Genomic DNA, 22,537 nt, shown 5'->3' with positions numbered 1-22,537 from the left:
AACGAGACCAGCTAAAACATAACTGCCAACGAACTATTTGTTTTCTGAAAATGAAGCCCGTGATTCCAGGACGTTTATTACAAACAAGATAACGCCACTTGCCACACAGCACGTGAAATCATGGCTTTATTGCGAGAGCAATTTGCTGAACAGTTAATTTCGCACTTCGGATGGATAAGCTATGGTCGCCTAGATCCTATGACATCACATCTTTAGACTTTTTCCTTTAGTGCTATGTAATGTCCAAAGTCTATATGGGTAAGCCGAGTATGATTGAGCTACTGGAAGCCCACATATTGCTCGCGTTATTCGTTAAATACCACTCGAAATGCTTAGACTGAATCATCCGTTATACAAGAGATTTTGTAGACTAGTCCATTTCTTTTCAGATCGACTTAGGACCACAGACTTATCTATAATATAGAGAAATCTGTGATTACCTTAGATCATATATTTTAAATAGATGAGCTCAGCGTATACCAAGTATGTATATTTTGGCTTCACAGAGTAGATTAACAAAGACAAAAATAATATATTCAAACAGCTGACGGAGAAACACGTAATACCGAAGGATGGTATTCAATACACATGATCGTATGACCGGAATCAGCTGCATCAATTATCTGTTTATATTTCACATTCACAACTGCACATAAAAATTTATTTTGTTTTAAAGTTCAAACGAGTAATATTGTTAGATAATTTTGTGTTAATTCTATGAAAAAAAAATTTTTACATGGTAAAATGGTAATTTGTACAAAATATACTGTTTTAATTTTATTTAAAAGTGGTATAATCTTATTTTAAATATGCGCCAGGATATTATGTTGAATATTAAAACATGCGTATTATGACCATGCTTCGGCATTTATTATCTTTGTCAATCTACTTTGAGACGTGGTTCTCACTCTGTTAACAATTCCAGTAATGTATTTTCAAAGGTGAATACATATGTCATTGTCAAACCAAACTAAACATGAATGAGTAAAATGCTAAATCTAAATGACGTTTATCAAATAATACAAAATTTCAAAAGATATAATAGGTAACGAATAACGAAAAAAAAAAAAACAAATCATATTTTAGTGAATAAATTAATTTTGAACATTTATAAATGCTAATAATTTATTAAAAATCATGACATCTGAGAATTTTTGCCGTTTATGTGGTTTAAAATTACCTTTATCATATTTAAAAACATTAGTCGATTTAAAAAATGAACAATTGGATACACTTATCTCACAATATTTAGGCCTTAAAATGAATGAAACAAATGAATATCCACATACCGCATGTAATTTATGCTGTAAAACTGTTTTTGATTTCCATCAATTTACATTAATGGTACAAAGTGTTCAACAAAAGTTTCGACAATCATTTTCATCATCTGGTGCGGCTGCGGTAGACGTATTTATCGATTCAAGTATTAAATTAGAAAATGAAACAAAACATACAGTGTATCCATTGCCAATTGAATCACCCAATAATGATTCTAAACATGTTAAAACTGAAGAGGATTTTGGTAGATCAAGCATTTTATCGAGAAGTTGAATACAGTAGAACTTCAATAAAATAAATTTCAATGGAAATGCCAATAAGATACAGTAAAACACGTTAGTCTTATAATTTTATTTGATGAGATTATTTTAGACATTTTACTGCTGCTAAATTTTTGAGTACCAGTGGTCAAATTATTCGTGTAAGTTACAAATCGCGCTCGTGTTTTAAGTAAAGAAGATTTCAGGTCTTATGGGAAAGCAAGAAATTTTATTTGTTAAGTTTTACTGTATTTATCTTCTCGTGAGTTTTAACCAATTCTAGGAATTATAAAAAAAATTAAATATTTTATGTTAATTTTAGCGGATAATTTTCATAATTTTGATGGTTTTACAAATGATTTTAATACTGATTCACACGATTCCGACGATTTCATCTTAGAACGTACAGGAAGTGATATTAAATCAGGTAACAAAAATAATGTGATACACTTAATACATAATTTTTCCAACTTTTAATAAGATAAATTCGAAAAATTTATGCTTTTTCACAGCCGAAACATTTTTATTTATCAATCTACCGTCGAGCAAAACAATAAAAAAATATATATTTATTATAAAATTTTTTTTAAATTGACTCAGTTATTTGTCTTCACTGTCATTGCCTTATAATCACATCTTTTTGGAAGGCACAAAATTTAATTTAAAATAGTCTATAATATTGTTGATTTCATTGCAATTGTATACTGGATAGAGCGCTTTGAATGTGCTCATTTTTTTCCAGGAAAAATTTGATTTAACTTAAGCTTCTTAACAAGACAATTGAAAGAAAAATAGTCGGTTTTTTGTTTTTTTATCAAAATGCTTTCTGTTTTTTCCCCAAAATAACGGTTTTTACACTTTTTCAATTTTTATACCCTGTATATATAGTGTGTCCCCGGATAGAGGTAACTATACTTGTAAATTTCCTTAATTTGCATTTTAAGAACAAAAGTCGTTCTTTATAAGAAGTTTTGCTTATTCTGAAAAGTATGTAGGTATATTTAAAACTTCTTAATAATGTATAGGGTAGCCAAAAATTTTGTATCACAATACAGGGTATTTCAATAATTCACTCATCCAACTGTTTATTTTCATTTGTTTTAAAATAACTTCTTACACTCCGATTTTTTCTAAAGTATGTTTTCTTAAAAACGATTATTTTTTTCCCTAAAGAATATTATTCTTGCCTGAAGGAAAAGTCGACCGTGCTCGTCTATAGTTTAATGTTTAACCAATCGTTATATTATTTACAGAAAATTTTGAAAAAATTTATCAAGATATAATCTCAAATAATAAACAAGATGTATCAACTAAATCAGAAAATTCAACATCGAATTGTAATAAAAATGAAAATAACAAAATCAATAATACAATAAAACGACGTACATTACATACACAATTTAAATGTTACAAATGTGATTATATTGTAAACAGTGCAAAAGATTTACAAGATCATTTTAAAGTAACACATAATTCAAAAGCTGAATATGTTTGTACCGAATGTCAAGCATTATTTGATAATTTACAAGAATTTGAAAATCATTATCATGAACATACAAATGTAAAACGACGTAAAATACATACATGTGAATTTTGTGGAAAACAATTTAATAATGCTACTAATTATAAGGCTCATCGTAATTTACATTTAGGTAATTGTTACGTTATTAGTAAAATTGTTGCTGCCATTACAGGACACTGTCTAGGTGACAGGAACGCTGGATGTCTGACAGTGTATCATGACTATTGCAGGAGCTGCCACAGTGAGGAGGAGGAGGAGGAAACGATGTTCCATCTTCTCTGTCATTACCCAGCTTTTATCACGAGGAGTTGGACTCATTTGAGATAGTTTTTCTTTGACGACTTCTCCGATCTGAAGTCTGTTGACGTCAAAGCACTCCTGCTCTTCTTAAACAGCTCCCAATGGTTCATGGAGTAGTGGCCAGGGATGGGCCAACCTTTTTTTCAGTATCACAACGGATTCTATGGTCTAAGTGTGTCCCACCCTAGGACAGCCACTAAAACCTAACCTAGCCTAGCTAGCCTTAACTAGCTTTTAAAACATTAAAAATTATTCTCGAAAAACTGGAACAACGATAATTCTCAAAGATTTCAAATCGTTTTTGAAACCTTTTATGGAACATTAAAATATTTAAGGACGGCATGTAAATTATAGTCCGCGATGCAAATACAATAACGAACGAGATCGCGTTCGTAATATAATACTTCATAATAAACTTTGTGATCGGTGGCGTGTCCAAAATATTGTACCACGTGCTATTGATTTGCCATACCTGTCTGTCCTACAAAATTTATGAATATTCTGAATCATTTCAAATCAAAATTCTTTAAAAATTTCTAAAATTATGAAAGATTTCGGATTATTTGCGAGCAATCTGGAACATTTAAATGCTTAATATGGGTTTTCTGCACCCACTGTCTGGGACAAATCGGACCCATTTACGTCCGAGAGATTCGGTCTATAGATCAGTCATATTATTCAGTGCAAGGCGGCTTAATTTCTTAAAGTTTTCATGGACAAATCTCGATTAGAATCTTGAAACCTAAAGCGCCCGAAGCACAACCAACTTTGAAATTGCTGATAAGAGTTCAACTGTTATCTTTCGTGTTGTAAATGTGCGAACCTCTAAACAAAGCGATGACTTCCGTTTGTAAAACTGTTACCAAGAGAAATCAGTTCCTTTATCCTTGGTCGCACTTAGACAGGCCTCTGCCTTGCTCTCGTCCGTTTATATAGTCCAGGATGGAATGACTCAACGTACAACTTTAATAATAAACAATTTTTGCAACTACAGTAGAGTCTCGATAGTCCGACACGTTCAGTAATCTAAAAACTTTTCATCTGTCGTGTAATACTTAAACGTTATTAAATTAGTAAATTATGAAATGCTTTATTTTAACATGTTTTTTCCTATACAAATCTAGTAATCCGATCAACCTCCCTGGTTTTTAATGAGTACGGATTATTGAGACTATACTGTATTTGAATTTACTTTTTAATAATTAATTTTATACTAAATTTAGGTATCAAACCATTCGAATGTGAAGTATGTGGGAAAACATTCCGTCTGAAAAGACATAAAGAAGTACATCGTATTACAGTATGTTCCAAACCGAAAAAACATGATTCAGATAGTCAAGATGGTGGAGGTACAACAGATGGTGATTTAAAATTAGTTATTGATGTAGATGATAATAAATCTTCAACAAAACAACCAGAATTTAAATCAAAATGGAAATGTGAAAAATGTGATGAATATTTTCACAGTGAACATATTTTACAAAAACATATAAAAAATGTTCATATTACGGAAACGCCTGAATATAATTGTGATGATTGTAATGAAACATTTGATAGTAATTATAAATATGAGAAACATTTACGTGCTGTACACGGGATCAAAAAGAAAAAAAAGAAAGGTTCCACATATAAGTGTGATAAATGTTCAAAAGAATTTAATCACAAGACTAATTACGATAATCATTTGTTAATACATTCTGGTTAGTAATCATATTTTTTATATAGACCTTTTTCTTGAGAGTAGTAAGTCAACTAATAACGAGATGGTAACATACTAACATCTACGAGAGGAGAATTTTTGATTGGCGTGAAACTTTCTAATTTTTCATAAGAATCCTCTTAAATATTCATTGATGAAAAAGAAATTTTAAAAGAAAAGCGGTTTTCCAGATAAGAATGGTTAAAGTTACAATTGAACTTCAAGCACAGCGATTATACCCTTTACTCTATGGATTTGAAATTTTGATATGTTATAGGATTTCATATTCAACCTGCTTTGGGTACTTTTATTTTTCGAAAATCATGTTAATTTTCCCAATTTTCATTGTCTACACCCAGGTTCTTTTTCTTATTCTTCTGTGCCTGGATGTGAACAAAAAAAATACCCTAGGCAGATAGAATATGAAAACCTATAATATATTCAAATATCAAATTAATAAAGTAAAGGGTATAAAACGCAGTGCTTGAAGTTTATTTGTATCTTTAACCATTCGTATTTGGAAAACCGCTTTTCTTTATAAATTTTCTACTCCACTAATAAATATTTAAGAGGATTCTTAAAAAAATTATAAAGTTTCACGCCAATCAAAGAATGATTTAACGCCAATCAAAAATGTGTGTAGAACAACCTTAAACATTTTGTTAAAATATATCCCCTTCAGGACCCACAATAAAATTTTTTTTGTTTTTTTTTTTTTTAATCTTACTTAACTGCTCCTTTGTAATTAATTAAATTTTATTTGCAGGAATAAAACGATTTACATGTGAGAAATGCGGTCGAAAGTTTCATTTGAAGCAACATTTAGTCGCACATTCGTTAACACATTTAGATATAAATAAAGCGGATGAAGTGAAATGTGAAACTTGTGAGAAAATGTATAATATTTATAAATTAAACATAAATGAAAATTATTAAATAACGTTTTGTTTATTTTCGCATCGTATGTTTTAGGTTTAAAAATCAGGATGTATTAAATCGTCATTTACGCACACATATACCGAAAAATGAACGTTATATTTACAAATGTGATATGTGTAGTCAACGTTTTGAGACTATTGAGAAGAAAGAAGCGCATCAAATTAATAAACATGAAAGTATGATTTTTGAATGTTGCTAGCAATTAAATTCGTAGAAATTCGTAAACTTCGTTGTTTGTTATACTTTTTTTCTTATTCGTCTGTTTTTTTCTTTTTTTTTTAGACGAAAAGGAGAAGGAATCGATTTGCGATCAATGTGGTAAAGTATTTAAAAATATTCATCAATTATCGTGGCATTTAAAAACACACAGTGATATTTCACCTTATAAATGTGATGAGTGTTCTAAAGTGTGAGTTATTATTTTTTACAAACTGTTCGAAGGTCGTCTATTTTATCAGCAAAATTTCCATTTACTCTTATCATAGTCAAATGTCACTTAGACTCATTTTTTACTCTTTGCGTAATTTTATATGGATTATTTTAGGCACATACATTCAGCCCTATTGCTGGATGTTTGTGAGATTTCATTTCCTTTTATTATTATAGTTTTTGTTATTGTTTTTCTTTATTTATTATACCATATGTATATGAAATCTTTGAAAATTTACTACTGGAATTGCCAACAGAGTGAGAACCACCGCTCAAAGTAGATTGACAAGGATAGTAAATATCGGGGCCTGGTCATAATACGCATGCCTTAATATACAACATAATATCCTGGCGCGTATTTAAAATAAGATTATACCACTTTTAAATAAAATTAAAACAGTATATTTTGTACAAATTGCCATTTTACCATTTAAACAAATTTTTTTCATAGATTTAACACAAAATTATCTAATAATATTACTAGTTTGAACGTTAAAACAAAATAAAATTTTATTTATTTACTTTAAGCACATGTGAATTTGAAATATAAACACATCATTGAAGCAGCTGATTCCGGTTATACGATCATGCGCATTGAATACCAGGCCTCCAAAATGGTGTTTTCCGTCAGCTGTTTGAATATTGTATTTTCATCTTTGTTAATCTACTCTGTGACGCTAAAATATACATACTTGGTATACACTCATCTATTTAAAATATATGATCTAAGATATGAAATATATCAAGGTATACTAAGTTTAGTCCCAAGTTTGTAATGCTTAAAAATATTGATGCTACAAACAAAATTTTGGTATAGGTGTTCATAAAATCACCTAATTAGTCTTTTCCGATTGTCCGCTGTGAACTCGATAACTCAAAAATGAAAAAAGATATCAAGCTGAAATTTTTATAACGTGCTAAGGACGTAAAAAGTGATGTTGTGTTCGTAAATGAGCAACATAGGTCAATTAAGTCTTGGATCCGTAAGACCCATTTTATAAACCGTTAGAGATAGAACAAAAGTTTAAATGAAAAAAATAAACAACTTTTGTTTGAAACAATCTTAGTTCCAACTTTTTGTCACTACACTCTTCCATTATACTTATTTTGCGTAAACACAATTATACTGTGAGAAACACCAACAATATTGTCTAGGCAAGTAGTTAAACGTTATCGGTCTATGTCATTTGATTAGCTGTTTAATTGAAAGGCTGAATATCGTGCAGGTCGCTATTTTCAGTAAAAAGTGTCGTTTAGTAAAAAGGCTAGGCTGTTAATTGAACTAATTGACATAATTGGCAGCGGCATATATATATTAGATTGTACGATGATATCTTTTGACATATTCTATGCAAGGAATAATTGTATTTTGAAAAAATATTATTATTATTTTTTTTAGGTTTAGAAGTAAATCTGGATTGAAAAAACACAAATTAATACATACTGGGGAAAAGCCATTTGAATGTGAAGTATGTGGTAAACGATTTCGTTTAAAACAAATGTTGACAGTACATTCATCGATACATTCAAATGAGCTACCTTTTGAATGTACAGTATGCACAAAGAAATTCAGAAAAAAAGACTTCTTAAAGGTAATAACAAAAACTTTTCAATGAACTTGTTTAGTAGATACAAAGCAGTATCGTCAAATCAACTAAATATTTTTAATACAAGGTGGACCATTTTAATCGATAATGATATAATCTTGTAGGTCAACGGTGGCAAACTTATATGTATTAGAGTACTTTTTTTTTAAAGAAATGTTTAACAAGACATTGACTTCGTGATATTGGGAAAATAATAATACTAAAATACTATCACCTGAAAACTTTTTAGTATTTAGTTATACGCGTAATTCAAATTAAAGTAACATTAGTGTGACTTCTGTTGTTGCGTATTAGATGACAAATAACATGTCATCTAATGTCAGCAGAATGCATGCTGGAATGAGGTCATCTGTCTTAGCGAGTCTTTAATGTTATTCATAACTGAAAATAATGACATGCAGATATATTTGCATGTCAATCTTTATGTTTCAATTAATGTAACGATGTAACTACAATAACAAACGAGGTCACGTTCGTTCGTAATATAATACCTAATAGTGAACTCTTTGTTATCGGTGTTGTGGCCGAAATATTACTTGATATTGGCATTCTTATTTATATTGATTGTCGTCAATCTTGCATTTTGATACCATGTATATATGAAATATACCAAGGTATATTAAGTTTAGTCATAAGTTTGTAACGCTTAAAAATATTGATGCTACGAACAAAATTTTGGTCTAGGTGTTCATGAGGTCGAGTTCATAAATGAGCAACATAGGTAAATTGGATCTTGCGTCCGTAGGACCCATCTTGTAAACCGTTAGAGACAGAACAAAATGTTCCTTATAAAAAAATAAACAACTTTTGTTTGAAACATTTTTTTGTAAACATCACTGTTTACTCACGAGGGCACACAATAGATGCAAGTTTTATAGTATGTATTGATGTGGGATTATCAGTTATGTATGTGTGATATGTATAGGTATATGTGTAATGTGATAAAGTAATCAACACTATACATGGTATTTCAACAATTAACTCAGTCAATTGTTTGTTTACACTTGTTAATCGTAAATACATATAACACAAGTAAAATTTACAATATAGTTGTGTCAACGAAATTGATTATTATGCTATGCTTAAACAAATTATAAGTAGCTATTATTAAGCGTTTTTTGGTTCACCCTCCCTTTTTTAAGGTAATTAAAATTTAGACAAGTTTATCAAACAAAATTTTTCTATTAAAATGATCCACCCTATATACTCATGCTAACTACATTTCTTATTATTTAATATTTTAATTACCAAGCAAATTGGCGCGGTATATATTTACTCAACATACCGCTTAATATCCAAAAAAATAATTATCCCTACAGAATTTTGATAAAATTGATTTTTAGGTACATTTACGACAGCATACAGGAGAGAGGCCATACTCTTGTCTCGAATGCAATCATTCATTTGCCAATGATTCCAACTTTATAAAGCACTTGAAGGGGAAACATGGTTTACGTAATTTTTCAATACAAAATCAACATCGATATCCATTTACAAATACAAATAATCAACAATAGATTTGTATAATAATTTTGTAAATAAATTGCGATACTCATTATCAAAACAGCTCTACGTTGTCTGATATGTAGCTCGATCTGTTGTGCAATCGAATTAGGTGCTATAGCTTAGTAAAGAGCCTGTCAGCAAAATTTTAATTGAATCTGATTTCGTGTAATAACACAGGTAAATAATATAAAACTTCATAGTGAGTGAACCCTATGATCGGTTGCGTGACCAAAAAATTATGTCATTGCCACAATTGTGCCATCAACAATTATATTTTGGTTCAGAAATTAAGTAAACAAGAATTCAGATAGAATGATAGCAAAATTTACGTATCAGATTAGTTCATGTTGTGTCTAGATCTTTTAAAAATGGTATATAGTTCTTTTAATAAGTTAGTTTTGTACGTAAATCGTTAAGCATTTTTATTTACTTACAGATGATATTTCGAAATTTGTGCAAAGATTCAGAATAGCGTTATAACTTTTATAGAAATTTGTAAACTTATTACATAATTGTTGTAAATAAAATTAATCTTTTTATAAATTGTAAATAATATTGTAATGATAATATACCGCTTTAATAATATAATAAAACGCTATATTATAATCTAAGTAAGTATTATTGATTCTTCTAAATATTGATGAGTGTTCTGTTTATCGCTTATATTAGATCGAGCAACTTGAACGGATACAGTGAAAAGTCTGCTCTTTTATTATAGTTATTAATGTAATGTAAAAGTTTGTAGAATGCGAAATATTTTGTGATTAGTAAGTGTTTCATAACTCAGGGCTTAGGGACCATTCATTAATTACGTAAGCATAATTTTGACGATTTTTTAAGATCGCGTGTGTCCATTGACTTTTTGAAATTTTTCTTAGTAATTTTTAGTAAACTTTCGAAAGAAAGTAAAATTAAAAAACATGTAAGTTCTTTATTATCGATAAACTTAAAGCGTATTTTCTTTCGCTTAAATGCAATGAAGCGTATTTTCTTTCGATTAAATGCAAATGCTGTAAATAATGACATATTTTTAAGTCGCATTTCCTATATCCTATAATCTATTCATTTTATATAAACCGGGAAAATAGTGACAGACAAAAAATGGCGGTTTCGGAATGGGGTGGGGTTGAATTAAACAGGAAAAATTGTGGAACCTGACCGGATAAACTCAAGTGCGATTTTTTTGTTACAACATGTAATTTTTTGGAAAAATAGTGGCAGATACCGCAGACTGGCAGTATGACGTTAATTTGAAATCAAACGTGGGATAATTCCCGAAAACTGCTGTGAAACAAAGTAAAAACTTAAAAAAATTTCTGCCGCTTGCCAAATAATTTCTATAACGGCCGCACAAACGTTACACAATATTGGCAGACATTTCCCTCTCCAAACGTAACCTAAGTTGACGCTCAAGCTCATCGTCAAGCATCAGCATGAAAATACACACCTTAACGAATTTAATCTAAACTAATTAAATCTGTAATATGACACATAGAAATTCGAGGAACCTTACAAGGCGACTTGGAACATTACCTACTATCACATTTAAGGCTCAGCAGACGGTTACCATGACCATCAGTAAATCATATGTACATCTCTCTAACTATATATGCCTATGATGTAAACAAAATATGTATGGGCGAGTACTACAAGTTAATGTTTACATATTTTTAAACTGTGAAAATTCAATGATCTAAGTTTTTAAAATAAAGTATATTTTTTACAAAAATGTCAATCGAAACAAAATTTGTATGTAGATTATGTGCAGAATTGTATCCAAAAAAAATTAATATTCATTCCTATAATAAAGAATATAAAAATTTCAATATAGCAGATAAAGTTTATCAATATTTTATTATAAATATTAATGAAAATAACGACAGTATGATGTCAAAAGATGTTTGTAAACAATGTTACAAGAAAGTTGTAGATATTTATGAATTCCATCAACAAATTATACAAGCACAAGAGAAGTTAAAATTACAAATTGCTGGATATAATGATCCCGAGATGCATCATCATATTTTGTATGATAATTCTTCTGTCGGTAAGTTAATTGAAAGTGTTGTACATACAGAGTGTTTACACAATTAAGTAAACTAAATATAATTGGTCATTGTTTGTTATTAGATAACTCCGAGGATGAAAATGATACCAAAACTCTTAGAAATCTAAAATCAAACTTATTATCAAGAACAGGTAGTTTCGAAGTTAATTTCAAAAATTTTAAAGCATTTTGATAGTTCTTTTTTTTTTAAACATTTTTATAGTCACCAAATCAGATTTAGTCCCATCAACAAAACTGAAATTAAAAAGAGTTAAATTGAAAGGTATATATATATCCGAAAAGTTTGTTTAAATCCGAAAGAAATAATGATCTAAAAAATATTTTAGATACAGATAATCAAACATTTCTCTGTGATAAATGTGGAAAATGTTATAAAACCAAGTACCAATTAATTTCACATCTTAAGTCACATAACAATGATAAACCTTTTAAATGTGATGAATGTAGTAAAACGTAAGTGAAATTACCAAAATTAGTTGTAATGGGTGTATGTTATTGTTGTAGAAAATTTTAAAATATGCTACAATCTTTCTTGGCAAAAAGCACACCCCAAAATAATTTAAATTGACCGTAAACACTTCCTTGACAAGAGGCACACTCTCAGAATAATAAAATTTGCAGGTGTTTGATTAATAATATTGGTTTAACATCAGGCGATGGACTATTTAATACATCATGATGTTTTCTTACTATAGATGAAATGTGCCAATTCGCATACATAAATCAATTTCGGTAAAATTGAGCAAAGAAAATCATTGGAGCCCGTGTATTTTTGACCTTCGTTAGCTGTGATCGCCGATACTACTATACTACCTTTAGAGATTTTTTGACTAGACGAATTACTAGAATTGAATATTTGATTGTGATTTTAAGGTATAAAAATCCAGCTGTTCATCGGCATAAATTAATACATAATGGAATCAAACCGTTTGTTTGCGAAATTTGTGGGAACAAGTTTCGCTTACAAGGAATGCTCACAATGCATTCATTAATCCATACGGGCGTCTTACCACATGAGTGTAGTTATTGTAAAAAACGTTTTAGACGCATCGATTTTCTGAAGGTAAAGAAATTAACTATTTTCATAAAATTACTAGGGTATCTTACAAATATTTATGTTCAGGGACATTTACGGCAGCACACAGGAGAACGACCATATTCATGCACAGAATGCAATCATTTCTTTTCAAATGGATCGAATTTTATAAAACATTTAAAAGTACGCCATGGGTTGCAGAATGTTTCAATTACAAATCGCTTTCAATTTCCATTTATTGATACGTAAAATAATTATTTTGGATTTACATTTTATTTTTGAAAATCCCAATCATTGTGTTTTTATTGGATGGCAAAGACAAAATTCGATGTTTTTTGAGTAATTTTAGGCCATATTACCATCGTCATATCTATAACATTTTATGCTTGTATTAATGGAAATAAAATTTTTTTTAATTTACTCCATTAGTGATAAATTTTAGAGCCGAATCAGAATCACCGAACAACCGGATTTGAGCGTATATCTTTTTTATATAGTATTTGTGTGAATGTATGAACCCGTATTTATTCAACGATTAAGCACGGATTGGAGTATATTTTGGTAGCTCGAGGAGAGCCGGATTAGAATTTAGATAAATGTAGTTGATATGCTTTAATATTGTTATCTCAAAAAATGGTTAAAATATTGAACTTAGAAACGACCTAGATAAAAAATCTAAACTTATCTACGTCTTTCATGTCTATAATATTGTTATGACAAATACTTAAATTTAAAAATAATGTTAATAAATGTATTATTATATTTTTTATTAATAAATTTTTATAATTATTGAATTTATTTTTACAAAATGGTATAAGATTTTGATGCGCTGCACATTTAAAAGATTGTTTATCTACCTCGAGAAGATCAACGTTCAGAAGTTAGAGTTTGAACCCATACGGATGGAAAGATTGATGAAAAGATTAGAGACTATAGCCACGGTGGTGTTTTGAGGAGATATCCAGACGTATTTAGTAATCAAGCTATGGAAGAGCTAAACAGCCAACGCAGCATTTGCAGGTTTAGTTAGATAAATTCGCCTATTTTGTCACTAGATGAAAAACCAGTGGGATAGGTGGTAATGTGTAATAGAATAAAAATTGAAATTTATTTCAATTTGCTTCTCGGAATTTTTTCAAAGAATTGTTTTGTCCTTAGAATATCACTAACATCGAATTTGAGGGGTGATGTCAAGGAGCAATTTCTTCAGTCAATACCTCACAAACTCGTCGCTCGATATCTTTGGATTATTAGGTCATTTGAAGATTAGTAAAGTATTTTTCGAGCTATCTCAAGAATCACTTCGAAATAAAAGCTTTTTATACAAGATTTTAGCAGATATCTCCTTGCTTACTCAGCCGTAAAATGAATCCGATACTTTTATTTTTAAGGTTTAAATTACTTTACATTACTCTCATGAAACTTCGAAAAAAAATTTTTTTCTTTCGAATTTGGCTGAAGTAATTTCCCAAAAAATACAAAAATCGAACCTCAGTCGATTAGTTTCTGAGGTATGATTGCAAGAGATCTATTAATCGATTCCAGCTGTGTATATTTTTCGATTGTCTTTTAATTAAAATCAAACTGATTTGTAATAAAGGTAATAAAAAGATAATATTAGATAAAAAGAACAATTTATTTTCAACTTTAGAATAATTACATTGAATTATTATTTCATTTAAAATCAGATGGATACTGATGTCTATTTGCAATTGAAAATTGTTTTAAACCATGTTTACCTTTTAAATGTTTTATAAAATTTGCATCGTTTGCAAAGAAATGATTACAATCTGTACATGAGTATGGTCGTTCTCCAGTATGCTGTCGTAAATGTACCTGTAAAATAAAACGTATCGCATAATTTCAATCTTTTACAATCACATTATGGAATCAGTTCAATTTCTTATATCAGATAGTTCATCTTTCTTTGTCAAATGGTCTCCCTATTGTTCGAATGGCCTAAGCGTCAGCCAGCCAGCTCATTAAATGTTTTATTAGACGTTACTAGGCTGTTAACTGAACGACTAATTAAAATAATTGACTGTGGTATATATAATAATGTAATGTGGTAAAGTAGCAAAAGTTATTAAAAAACATCGTATTTTATCTTGATTTAGGAAGCAAAAAAATGAAAAAATACCTTTAAATAATAACTTTTTTTAAATCGTTTAGGACAAAAAGTACACTCATAATCCAATGCGTCACTGTGTACTAATGTATGCCGATCCAATGTACGTTTTAAGCGGAATGTTAGACCACAAATTTGACATGTATGCGGCCGAGAATCTGTATGACTTAATTTATGTTCTTGTAATCCTCTATAATATTTATATCTAAAATAAATAATTATTTAAATTTTTATTATAAGCCGACAGCCAGGTGGATTTATTGACAGTCATTTCAGAACGCCTAGAATTTAAGAGGCTGTTGTTAAGGTCGTGTTCAACTTCTTTTCCAGGGAGCCTTTTTAAGTGTGCAGCCAGTTTAAAATTAGTGAATACTCAATTGCCCCAATTTGTTAGATAGATTTTTGTATTATATAAATATGTATTTCGATTACCAAGTAGTAGTCATTGATATGAATTAGCTAATCATAATTATTCTTATAAAGCGTATGTTACTCGTTGCTAATTTGGTGAAAGTTTGCTTTGCTGTGCGCATAATTTATAATTTCTAAATATCTGACAAATTGTGATGTCATCCAATAGACCTTTTCATCGATTTGCTTTTGTTTCGGACAGTTGTCAAAAAACTATTCAACCTAAGAAAGTTAAGTATATTTTATCTTTTTCAAGCAGCGCTTTTTGACAAGGATAGAAGATATAAGATATGTCTTAATTACTTTATCGAAAACAGTTCGAAACAAAAAAAAAAAATCATTTTGTAAATAAAAAGCCCTATCAGCTTTGATCAAATGATTAGTGATTAGATCGCGTGATCCTTTTAGGCCAATAATTTTTTAGTATTTTATCACCTGATTTAAAATTTAAAATAAAAATTCAAATTATAAATCATGAAACTAAATAATTTTTTAATTTTAAAAATTCAATTTTAATTTTGAAATTTTTATTAAATCTTAATTTGGAATAGGTTTTGTATCCAAGTTTATTGTTTCATTGCCCAGTTTTTTCATGTAGATGCTTTCGTAGGCATCCAATTGGTAGGGATTGGCAAATTTTAAATAAGATTTATGATTGTTTTCGATAACGTGTGCAGCCAAACATGATTTTTTTATTATACCAAATTTTAAGCGTGCCATTTGTTATTTAAATCTTATATCAATTTGTCGTCAATATCATTCAAATAAGAAGATGATTGAATAAAAAATGCAACATAATCTTGTTCAATCCTAAAAACGAGATTTTCGTTGTTTGACACTTTAAAAATTTAAATATGTCGAAAGATGCACTCCCTGCTTTGAGTGTCTTGCATTTTTTTATTTTTTGGTTCAATTATCTTATTAATTGAATATCGTTCTCAATTAATATTCATCAATTTTATGAGTGTCACGCTAAATAAAATTTTGTGAAAAAGGTGAAAAGTACGGAAGCCTGAATGGCTCACTGTCAATTTATGAGAAAGTGGCACTACACTAGCTTATTTTTTAAATGTGTACTACCCACAAGTATAAAACAAACTTTTATAAAAGCCACTAGCTCACTTTCAACAAGTGCACTTGTAACTTGTGGCATTATGGAAACGAACCTCTTTGAGAGTGTCGGTATTTTGTTATGTGCAGATTTCTAATTAAACGTCATAATAAACACTTAATAATACTTTTAATGGTTAGAAATTAGAAATGTGCAGATGCAAAAAAAAAAAACATCAATTTTTAAATAATACTAAAGACAATTTTTAACTAACTACATAAGATAAATTATAAACTTTATCATATTATGATTAAATCCGGACGTACAGTTATTAATAATTCCAGGCAGTTTCGGTAGTGTCTAATTAAAGGATACCCATCACCGACTGGCATCTTCAAAAAGGTTCGTTTCCATAATGCCACAAGTCACAAGTGCATTTGTTGAAAGTGAACTTGTGGCTTTTATAAAAGTTGGTTTTATAATTGTGGGTAGTACACATTTAAAAAATAAGCTAGTGTAGCGCCACTTTCTCATAAATTGATAGTGAGACATTCAGGCTTCCGTATAAAAGTACTGCCTTGAACTCTCGCTTAAATTTTCAGCTGTTGAGAAATGACTGTGGAGATAATTTAAAATTTTCTTACTCTTTTGGACATTGATCACACTTGAATGGTTTTTCCCCATTATGACATTTTAAATGAGACTTTAATTCAGCATTACTTTTATAATGTTTACCGCATAGGTGACATACATAAAATGGTTCTGCAAATTTGATTTTCGGGTTTAGTAAAGAAATATAAGAATTCTTATTGAATTTTTAAACAGAATATAAATGAAATTGTTTAATACTAAGTTTAACTTAATTAATTTTACCCCTTTTTATTTCCAATTTATCTTTTCTCGATTTTTTCTTACAACTAATTTTCGATCTTATGTTAAATTTCTTACTGCTCCTTTTATTATTTTTACCTACAAACATAAAAATTCTAACCAGAATAGCGATTGTTTTACTTGATAATATTTATTTTTCAGTACACACTCATTATTTTTTTTACAAATAGAGGTCAATTCTTGTATAAGTTTAGGACGTTCTTTGACGGTCAAAATCCTTTTCTAAACGATTTATTATACTTGATGCTTTATTAAAATTACCTTTTTGTTTAGGAACTTCCAATAAACGTTCACTTAACGGTTCGTTATCAGATGATGAATATGAATCTGAATATCCTGTACAAAAATAAATATTACTAAATTTTGATTTTATTCCATTTTGAAATAAAACATTTTCTCTCAAACCATTTGACATTAAGAAATGAAATGATCCTGGTTCATCGTGATTCGAGCCCTCTATCTTAATACTAAGTTTTTCATCGAAATATTCATTTTTAATTAAATATTTTGCTTTTAATAATTCTTGAGCTGTTTGTATTTGCTGATGAAATTCAGTTGTTTCATTTAATTTTTGATAGCAATGTGTACAAATATGTCGTGGAAGTGTATCATTTTCAGTATCAATATTTATTACGAAATATTGATAAATTTTTGCAGCTAAATCTTTATATTCATTATCATTTGTTTCAATTATCATATGATTTGAACATAAACTGGCGCATAATCGACAAAATAAATTTTCTGTGTCCATATTTTTAAGAAATAACTGTTTTTCCTTTTTCCATCGGTAAACAAAATTATTATTGATTTTCACTTGTACAACTTACTCAAAGGATTCGGTATAGTGATGTAACGAGTCAAGTAGATTCTACTATCTCAAATTCGAATTTTCTAGCTTGCGTCGTATTTTTCTGCTTATATGATATAAAAGAAGAAACTGTGCCATTGACAGAAATACGATAACTGAACCATGATACAGTTTCGATTGAGTTTATTTTTATAGACGCGTGTTCAAAAATAAAATAATTTAGATTTAATCAAATATAATTCTGCTTTTATCAAATTGTAATACGAACTGTCACTGTCACTGTCATCTGTCAATCATTTAACATGTTTCAACACAAAATCCAACGGTATGGAGACATAGAACTTTTCATTTAAAAAAGGTATTCTTTTTTTGTTTCGGACAGATGTCAAAAAACTGTCTGTTAAAGTAAAGACATATCACATATCTTCTAGTTTTGTCAAAAAGCGCTGTTTGATAAATATAAAAGATATTTATTTTTTTTAGTTGAATATTTTTTTGACAACTGTCCGAAACAGTAGTAAATCGATGAAAAGGCCTATGGACAGCTTATGTCAAAAATTCTCCGTACATTTAGGTGCTGCATTTTCGGATAGGCTATGGACAACGTTTTCGCTTTCAACCAGCCGCAAAAAAATTAAGTGGTTTAAACTACATTTCAGTAGAAATACGTATTTATAATTAATCGAAATATTGGGGAAAATTTTAAATTTTATTTCAAACATCGAGTTCTTATGAATTATCTTTGATAATTTTACATGTAAAAAATATTATTTAAGTTACCCCAGTCTATGAACACTCCCAAAGTTACTGCACCTCAGGGCACGCGTACGAAGATTGCAGCCAAAAACGATTTGAACAAAAATACTTAACCAAACAAATTTTCATAAATGAAAAAAATCAATCAAGATGTTGAAAATTTTTACCTTTAATTTTAAATTTTTATCTAGAATCTAATTTTTAATTTCTAAATTTCTATAAGTAAATAACAAAGTTAGCGAAGTTGCGAAAAATGAAGAATATTTACCTTTTGAATGAGTAACTATTACAAGCGCAAAGTGTTGCAATCATCTTCAATGTTTTCAAATAGTTTATAAACAGTTCAAACAATTAATGAAAATGAATGAAAATTTAAAATCACTGTGTCGATTATGTGCAGAAATGCATCCAATAGATACGTTAATTAAAATGCATAGTGAAAAATTTACAAACTTAAGTTTAGCTGAAAAAATTTATCAATATTTTATTGTGACTATTAATGAAAATGACATTTTACCTAAAGATATTTGTAATTGTTGTTGTAAAAGAGTACTTGAAACTTACGAGTTTCATAAACAAATTCAAAAAGCTCAAGAAACTTTACAAATAAAAGTTGAAATGGTTGAAATAACACATGAAAAAATCGGTTACGAAATTAAAGCAGAGGATAATCATTCAAATGACTTTATATTTGATCATTCCCCAATCGGTAATTAAATAGCAAGAAATTAAAATTAAATTCAAAATAAATAGAATCATTACAAAATATTGGAATTTTTTTTAGTGGATTCAGAAGATAAACCACTCAGTGTACGCTTAATTGGTAACAAAACAACTAGGGTAAGAAGTAAGTTTAGATAATTTCGAGATTGTTTTTAATACTATAATTTTGTATTGTATTTTATAGGAAATAAAAAGGAATTATCAAATAAATCGAGAAGAAAATTGAAAAATACTACGGGTAATTAGTTAGATTAATTAAAATAATTTATGAATAGAGTCAGTCATATTCTTCGTTTAATTATGAACATGTCTTGGAGTAAGCTTTTATCGTTTAATATATATAAGGACGTGAAACTTAAGTGGGGAGGGCAAAGGAAAAAAGGCGCCTATCTCTAAATCTCGGTCGTTGCGTACTTTGTACTGCGCATCAGGCTGTTTTTTTTTTCAATCACTTAGACAGCCTCAACAGCCTAATATATACATATATATGTTCTTGAATCATTGAATATGATATATCGGAAATTATGATAGAAATCAAGGAAACCTAAAGCCGGATCTACACTTAAATATACTTTCAATATTCAGTTCTTCATTTTGTTTTCGAAAAAAACGGAGAATTTTTAAGAGAGTTTATAGTTTAGTATATAATATAATTATAATCCAAAATAACAAAAATCGGGCAATGGGAAGAGCAATTTTTCAGAACGATTTGAGGTTTAATTTTTTATAAAATATTTTACTTACGTGAAATGAACTGAATTTTCGTGGCTTTTGGGTTTTAAGTACTCTAGAAATATCAAAATTAGAGACGAGTCGTGTTAGTTTAACTTCAGTGAGACTTTAATTTGCATCAGTTATTAAAATACAAATCAGGAAAAAGTATAATGCCTTGAAAACTTTGCTTTACTAATAGAATTTTTCTAATAGATACCTCTATTTTAGAAAATACGCCAAAAATAAACAAAATTAAGAGTGAATTAAATGGTGGCACAGATAATAAAATTTCAAGAAAAAATTCAAAAGGTAATATAAATTTCTAACTGAGAAATATTTTATTTTCAAAATTATTTTTTATAGAAAAAATTTTTATTTGTGATCAATGTGGAAAATGTTGGAAAAATCGTGGAGAATTATATTCACATTTAAAATCTCATGACGAAGAGAGACCTTTTAAATGTGATGAATGCTCTAGAGGGTAAAATATTTCGTAACAAATTCCTTGGCTGGAGTACAGAAATAGCTAATGATTTTTATATTTTACAGTTTCAAAACTTTTCGATCTTTAAAAAGACATAAATTAATTCATGCTGGAGTAAAACCCCATGAATGTAAAACTTGTGGTAAAAAATTTCGTTTACTAGAAATGCTTGTTGTACATTCGACAATTCATACCGGTGAACTTCCACATGAATGTAGTTATTGTAAAAAAAAGTTTCGACATAAAAATTTTTTACGGGTAACGTTTTTAATTTTATTTTGTTAGGTAAATTTGAATCATTAAATATTGTTGTTTTTGTCTGGGTTTAGCATATGAATATGACAAATGAATTCACACACAAAGCGATGAGCGACACGTATTAAGCAACCATTAGCAACTAAACTGCACGAAATTATGTTTAATAGTTGAAACGGTTCAATTATAGTTTCTTCAGTTCAATAGACAGTTCAACGCAATCGCGAGCGACATGAGTTTAACAACAAAACGATGTACGGCGGTTCCCCGTCTACTGAACCCTATGAAATTTTGAGAATGATTGAACCATGAATATTTCAATCATTTATATCGTAATTACATACAGTTCAGATGTTAATTTCGTTTCGCTCTTCGCTTATCGTTTTGTGTTTGAATTCACTATAATAGTATTTTAATACTAGGACACAAAAAGAACAAACTTTAATCGTTTCCTGGAATGTTAATTGAATGTTCCCATTGTTTCGACTATAAACGGCATGTTTTTATTACAGATTCATTTAAGGCAGCATACAGGAGAACGACCGTATTCATGTTCAGAATGTAATCATTTCTTTTCAAATAATTCAAATTTTATAAAGCATTTAAAAGGACGGCATGGATTACTAAATGTTTCAATAAAGAATCGACACCATTATCCATTTTCTAACTAAAAGTTATAATATGTATTTTATTTTAAAGAAAATTACGCTTAAAAATTGTTAAAATAAAGCATATCTTAAGAAATTAAATATTTTCTTTAAAAATTCCTAAAGAGGCACACTTTTTACGAGCAAACGTAATTTGGACTTTTTGGGTTAATTAATTATAAATCTTTTATAATCCATTGTTCGTCGTTTGTTCTTCATTGTTTGACCATTAAAATTAATTGTTGTTGATCATTAAACAACGATCGTCGTTTATTTATTATTTATTATCTGTCATTAGGTTAGCACCCCACACTGATTTCCACTTTTTACTTCCTTAATCAATGTATTTTAAGGAATTATTGATTATTCGTTAGCATAATTGTTGGATTATAAATAATATTTCACATTAATTAATTATTTATTTTTTTCATTAATTCAATTGCAGACGCTTTTCCTCTTTTATTGTTCAAACAATGAAGAACAAACGACGAACAATAAATGTATTAAGAGAATATGTACAACTAAATAAAAATAAAACAAAGAACTGATAAAAAAATTTAATGCTAAAATTTTTATACTGTATAAAATAACCATTATTCATTCATATTTATTTTAAGTGAGACGTGTACAAATATATATAATAAAATATCGTTTTTATCAATTTTTCTGGTTTAATTATTATTCAATAATATACTTACCTACCTTTATCTTTTATCCTTTTTCGATTACTATACAAAATATTATAACAAAATATTACTATATTTATTCATTTATAGGTGAGCTTATTGGAAAAAGGTGAGTAAAAAGAAATAAATAATGGGTAAATTTAATGAAAAAAGGTCAGTAAAAGAAAAATAAATACTAATTAATGATAAAAACACAATTTTTATGTGCTTATTGTTTTGATAATGTTAATAAGAAGATGAAACGATCGTTAACAAGTATACTGTTTACCCACGAGGGCGCTTATTAGGTGCAAATTTTATAGTATGTATAAATATGGGAATATCAGTTATGTGTGTGTG

The 22,537-nt window shown here is 28.8% G+C and overlaps 4 protein-coding genes across 5 annotated transcripts; 3 read left to right on the top strand and 1 right to left on the bottom strand.

The window, feature by feature from the left end:
• The first annotated feature begins 1,137 nt into the window (after nucleotides 1-1,137).
• LOC123292913 (zinc finger protein 260-like) lies at nucleotides 1,138-9,886 on the top strand. The gene is made up of 10 exons (XM_044873626.1): nucleotides 1,138-1,522; nucleotides 1,861-1,965; nucleotides 2,973-3,000; nucleotides 3,102-3,190; nucleotides 4,584-5,060; nucleotides 5,826-5,955; nucleotides 6,032-6,174; nucleotides 6,281-6,407; nucleotides 7,827-8,019; nucleotides 9,378-9,886. Exons 1-10 carry the CDS (start codon nucleotides 1,138-1,140, stop codon nucleotides 9,549-9,551), a joined length of 1,851 nt encoding a protein of 616 aa, XP_044729561.1. The 3' UTR covers nucleotides 9,552-9,886.
• Nucleotides 9,887-11,402: 1,516 nt separating this feature from the next.
• On the top strand, nucleotides 11,403-13,352 carry LOC123291828 (gastrula zinc finger protein XlCGF8.2DB-like). The gene is made up of 6 exons (XM_044872252.1): nucleotides 11,403-11,587; nucleotides 11,671-11,739; nucleotides 11,811-11,870; nucleotides 11,935-12,061; nucleotides 12,482-12,671; nucleotides 12,732-13,352. The coding sequence occupies exons 1-6, from the start codon at nucleotides 11,425-11,427 to the stop codon at nucleotides 12,891-12,893; spliced, it is 771 nt and encodes a 256-aa protein (XP_044728187.1). The 5' UTR covers nucleotides 11,403-11,424; the 3' UTR covers nucleotides 12,894-13,352.
• A 966-nt stretch (nucleotides 13,353-14,318) lies between these two features.
• LOC123292912 (zinc finger protein 43-like) lies at nucleotides 14,319-17,936 on the bottom strand. Its single transcript, XM_044873625.1, has 6 exons — nucleotides 17,531-17,936; nucleotides 17,387-17,461; nucleotides 17,108-17,203; nucleotides 16,879-16,996; nucleotides 14,785-14,977; nucleotides 14,319-14,480 (listed from the first exon to the last, which is right to left on the bottom strand). The coding sequence occupies exons 1-6, from the start codon at nucleotides 17,874-17,876 to the stop codon at nucleotides 14,319-14,321; spliced, it is 990 nt and encodes a 329-aa protein (XP_044729560.1). The 5' UTR covers nucleotides 17,877-17,936.
• A 1,056-nt stretch (nucleotides 17,937-18,992) lies between these two features.
• LOC123291827 (zinc finger protein 2 homolog) lies at nucleotides 18,993-21,563 on the top strand. 2 transcript variants are annotated; one of them, XM_044872250.1, is made up of 7 exons: nucleotides 18,993-19,398; nucleotides 19,474-19,536; nucleotides 19,597-19,650; nucleotides 20,355-20,435; nucleotides 20,490-20,607; nucleotides 20,676-20,868; nucleotides 21,378-21,563. In XM_044872250.1, exons 1-7 carry the CDS (start codon nucleotides 19,044-19,046, stop codon nucleotides 21,534-21,536), a joined length of 1,023 nt encoding a protein of 340 aa, XP_044728185.1. In that variant the 5' UTR covers nucleotides 18,993-19,043; the 3' UTR covers nucleotides 21,537-21,563. The 2 variants fall into 2 exon arrangements, with proteins under 2 accessions (XP_044728185.1, XP_044728186.1); XM_044872251.1 differs by having other exon boundaries at nucleotides 20,676-20,895; nucleotides 21,378-21,513.
• Nucleotides 21,564-22,537: the final 974 nt, after the last annotated feature.

Source organism: Chrysoperla carnea, chromosome 2 (genome assembly GCF_905475395.1).
Source record: "Chrysoperla carnea chromosome 2, inChrCarn1.1, whole genome shotgun sequence".
NCBI classification, from domain to species: Eukaryota; Metazoa; Arthropoda; class Insecta; order Neuroptera; family Chrysopidae; genus Chrysoperla; species Chrysoperla carnea.
Note: the sequence above shows the minus strand (reverse complement) of the source record. Positions and strands in the feature narration are given on the sequence as shown.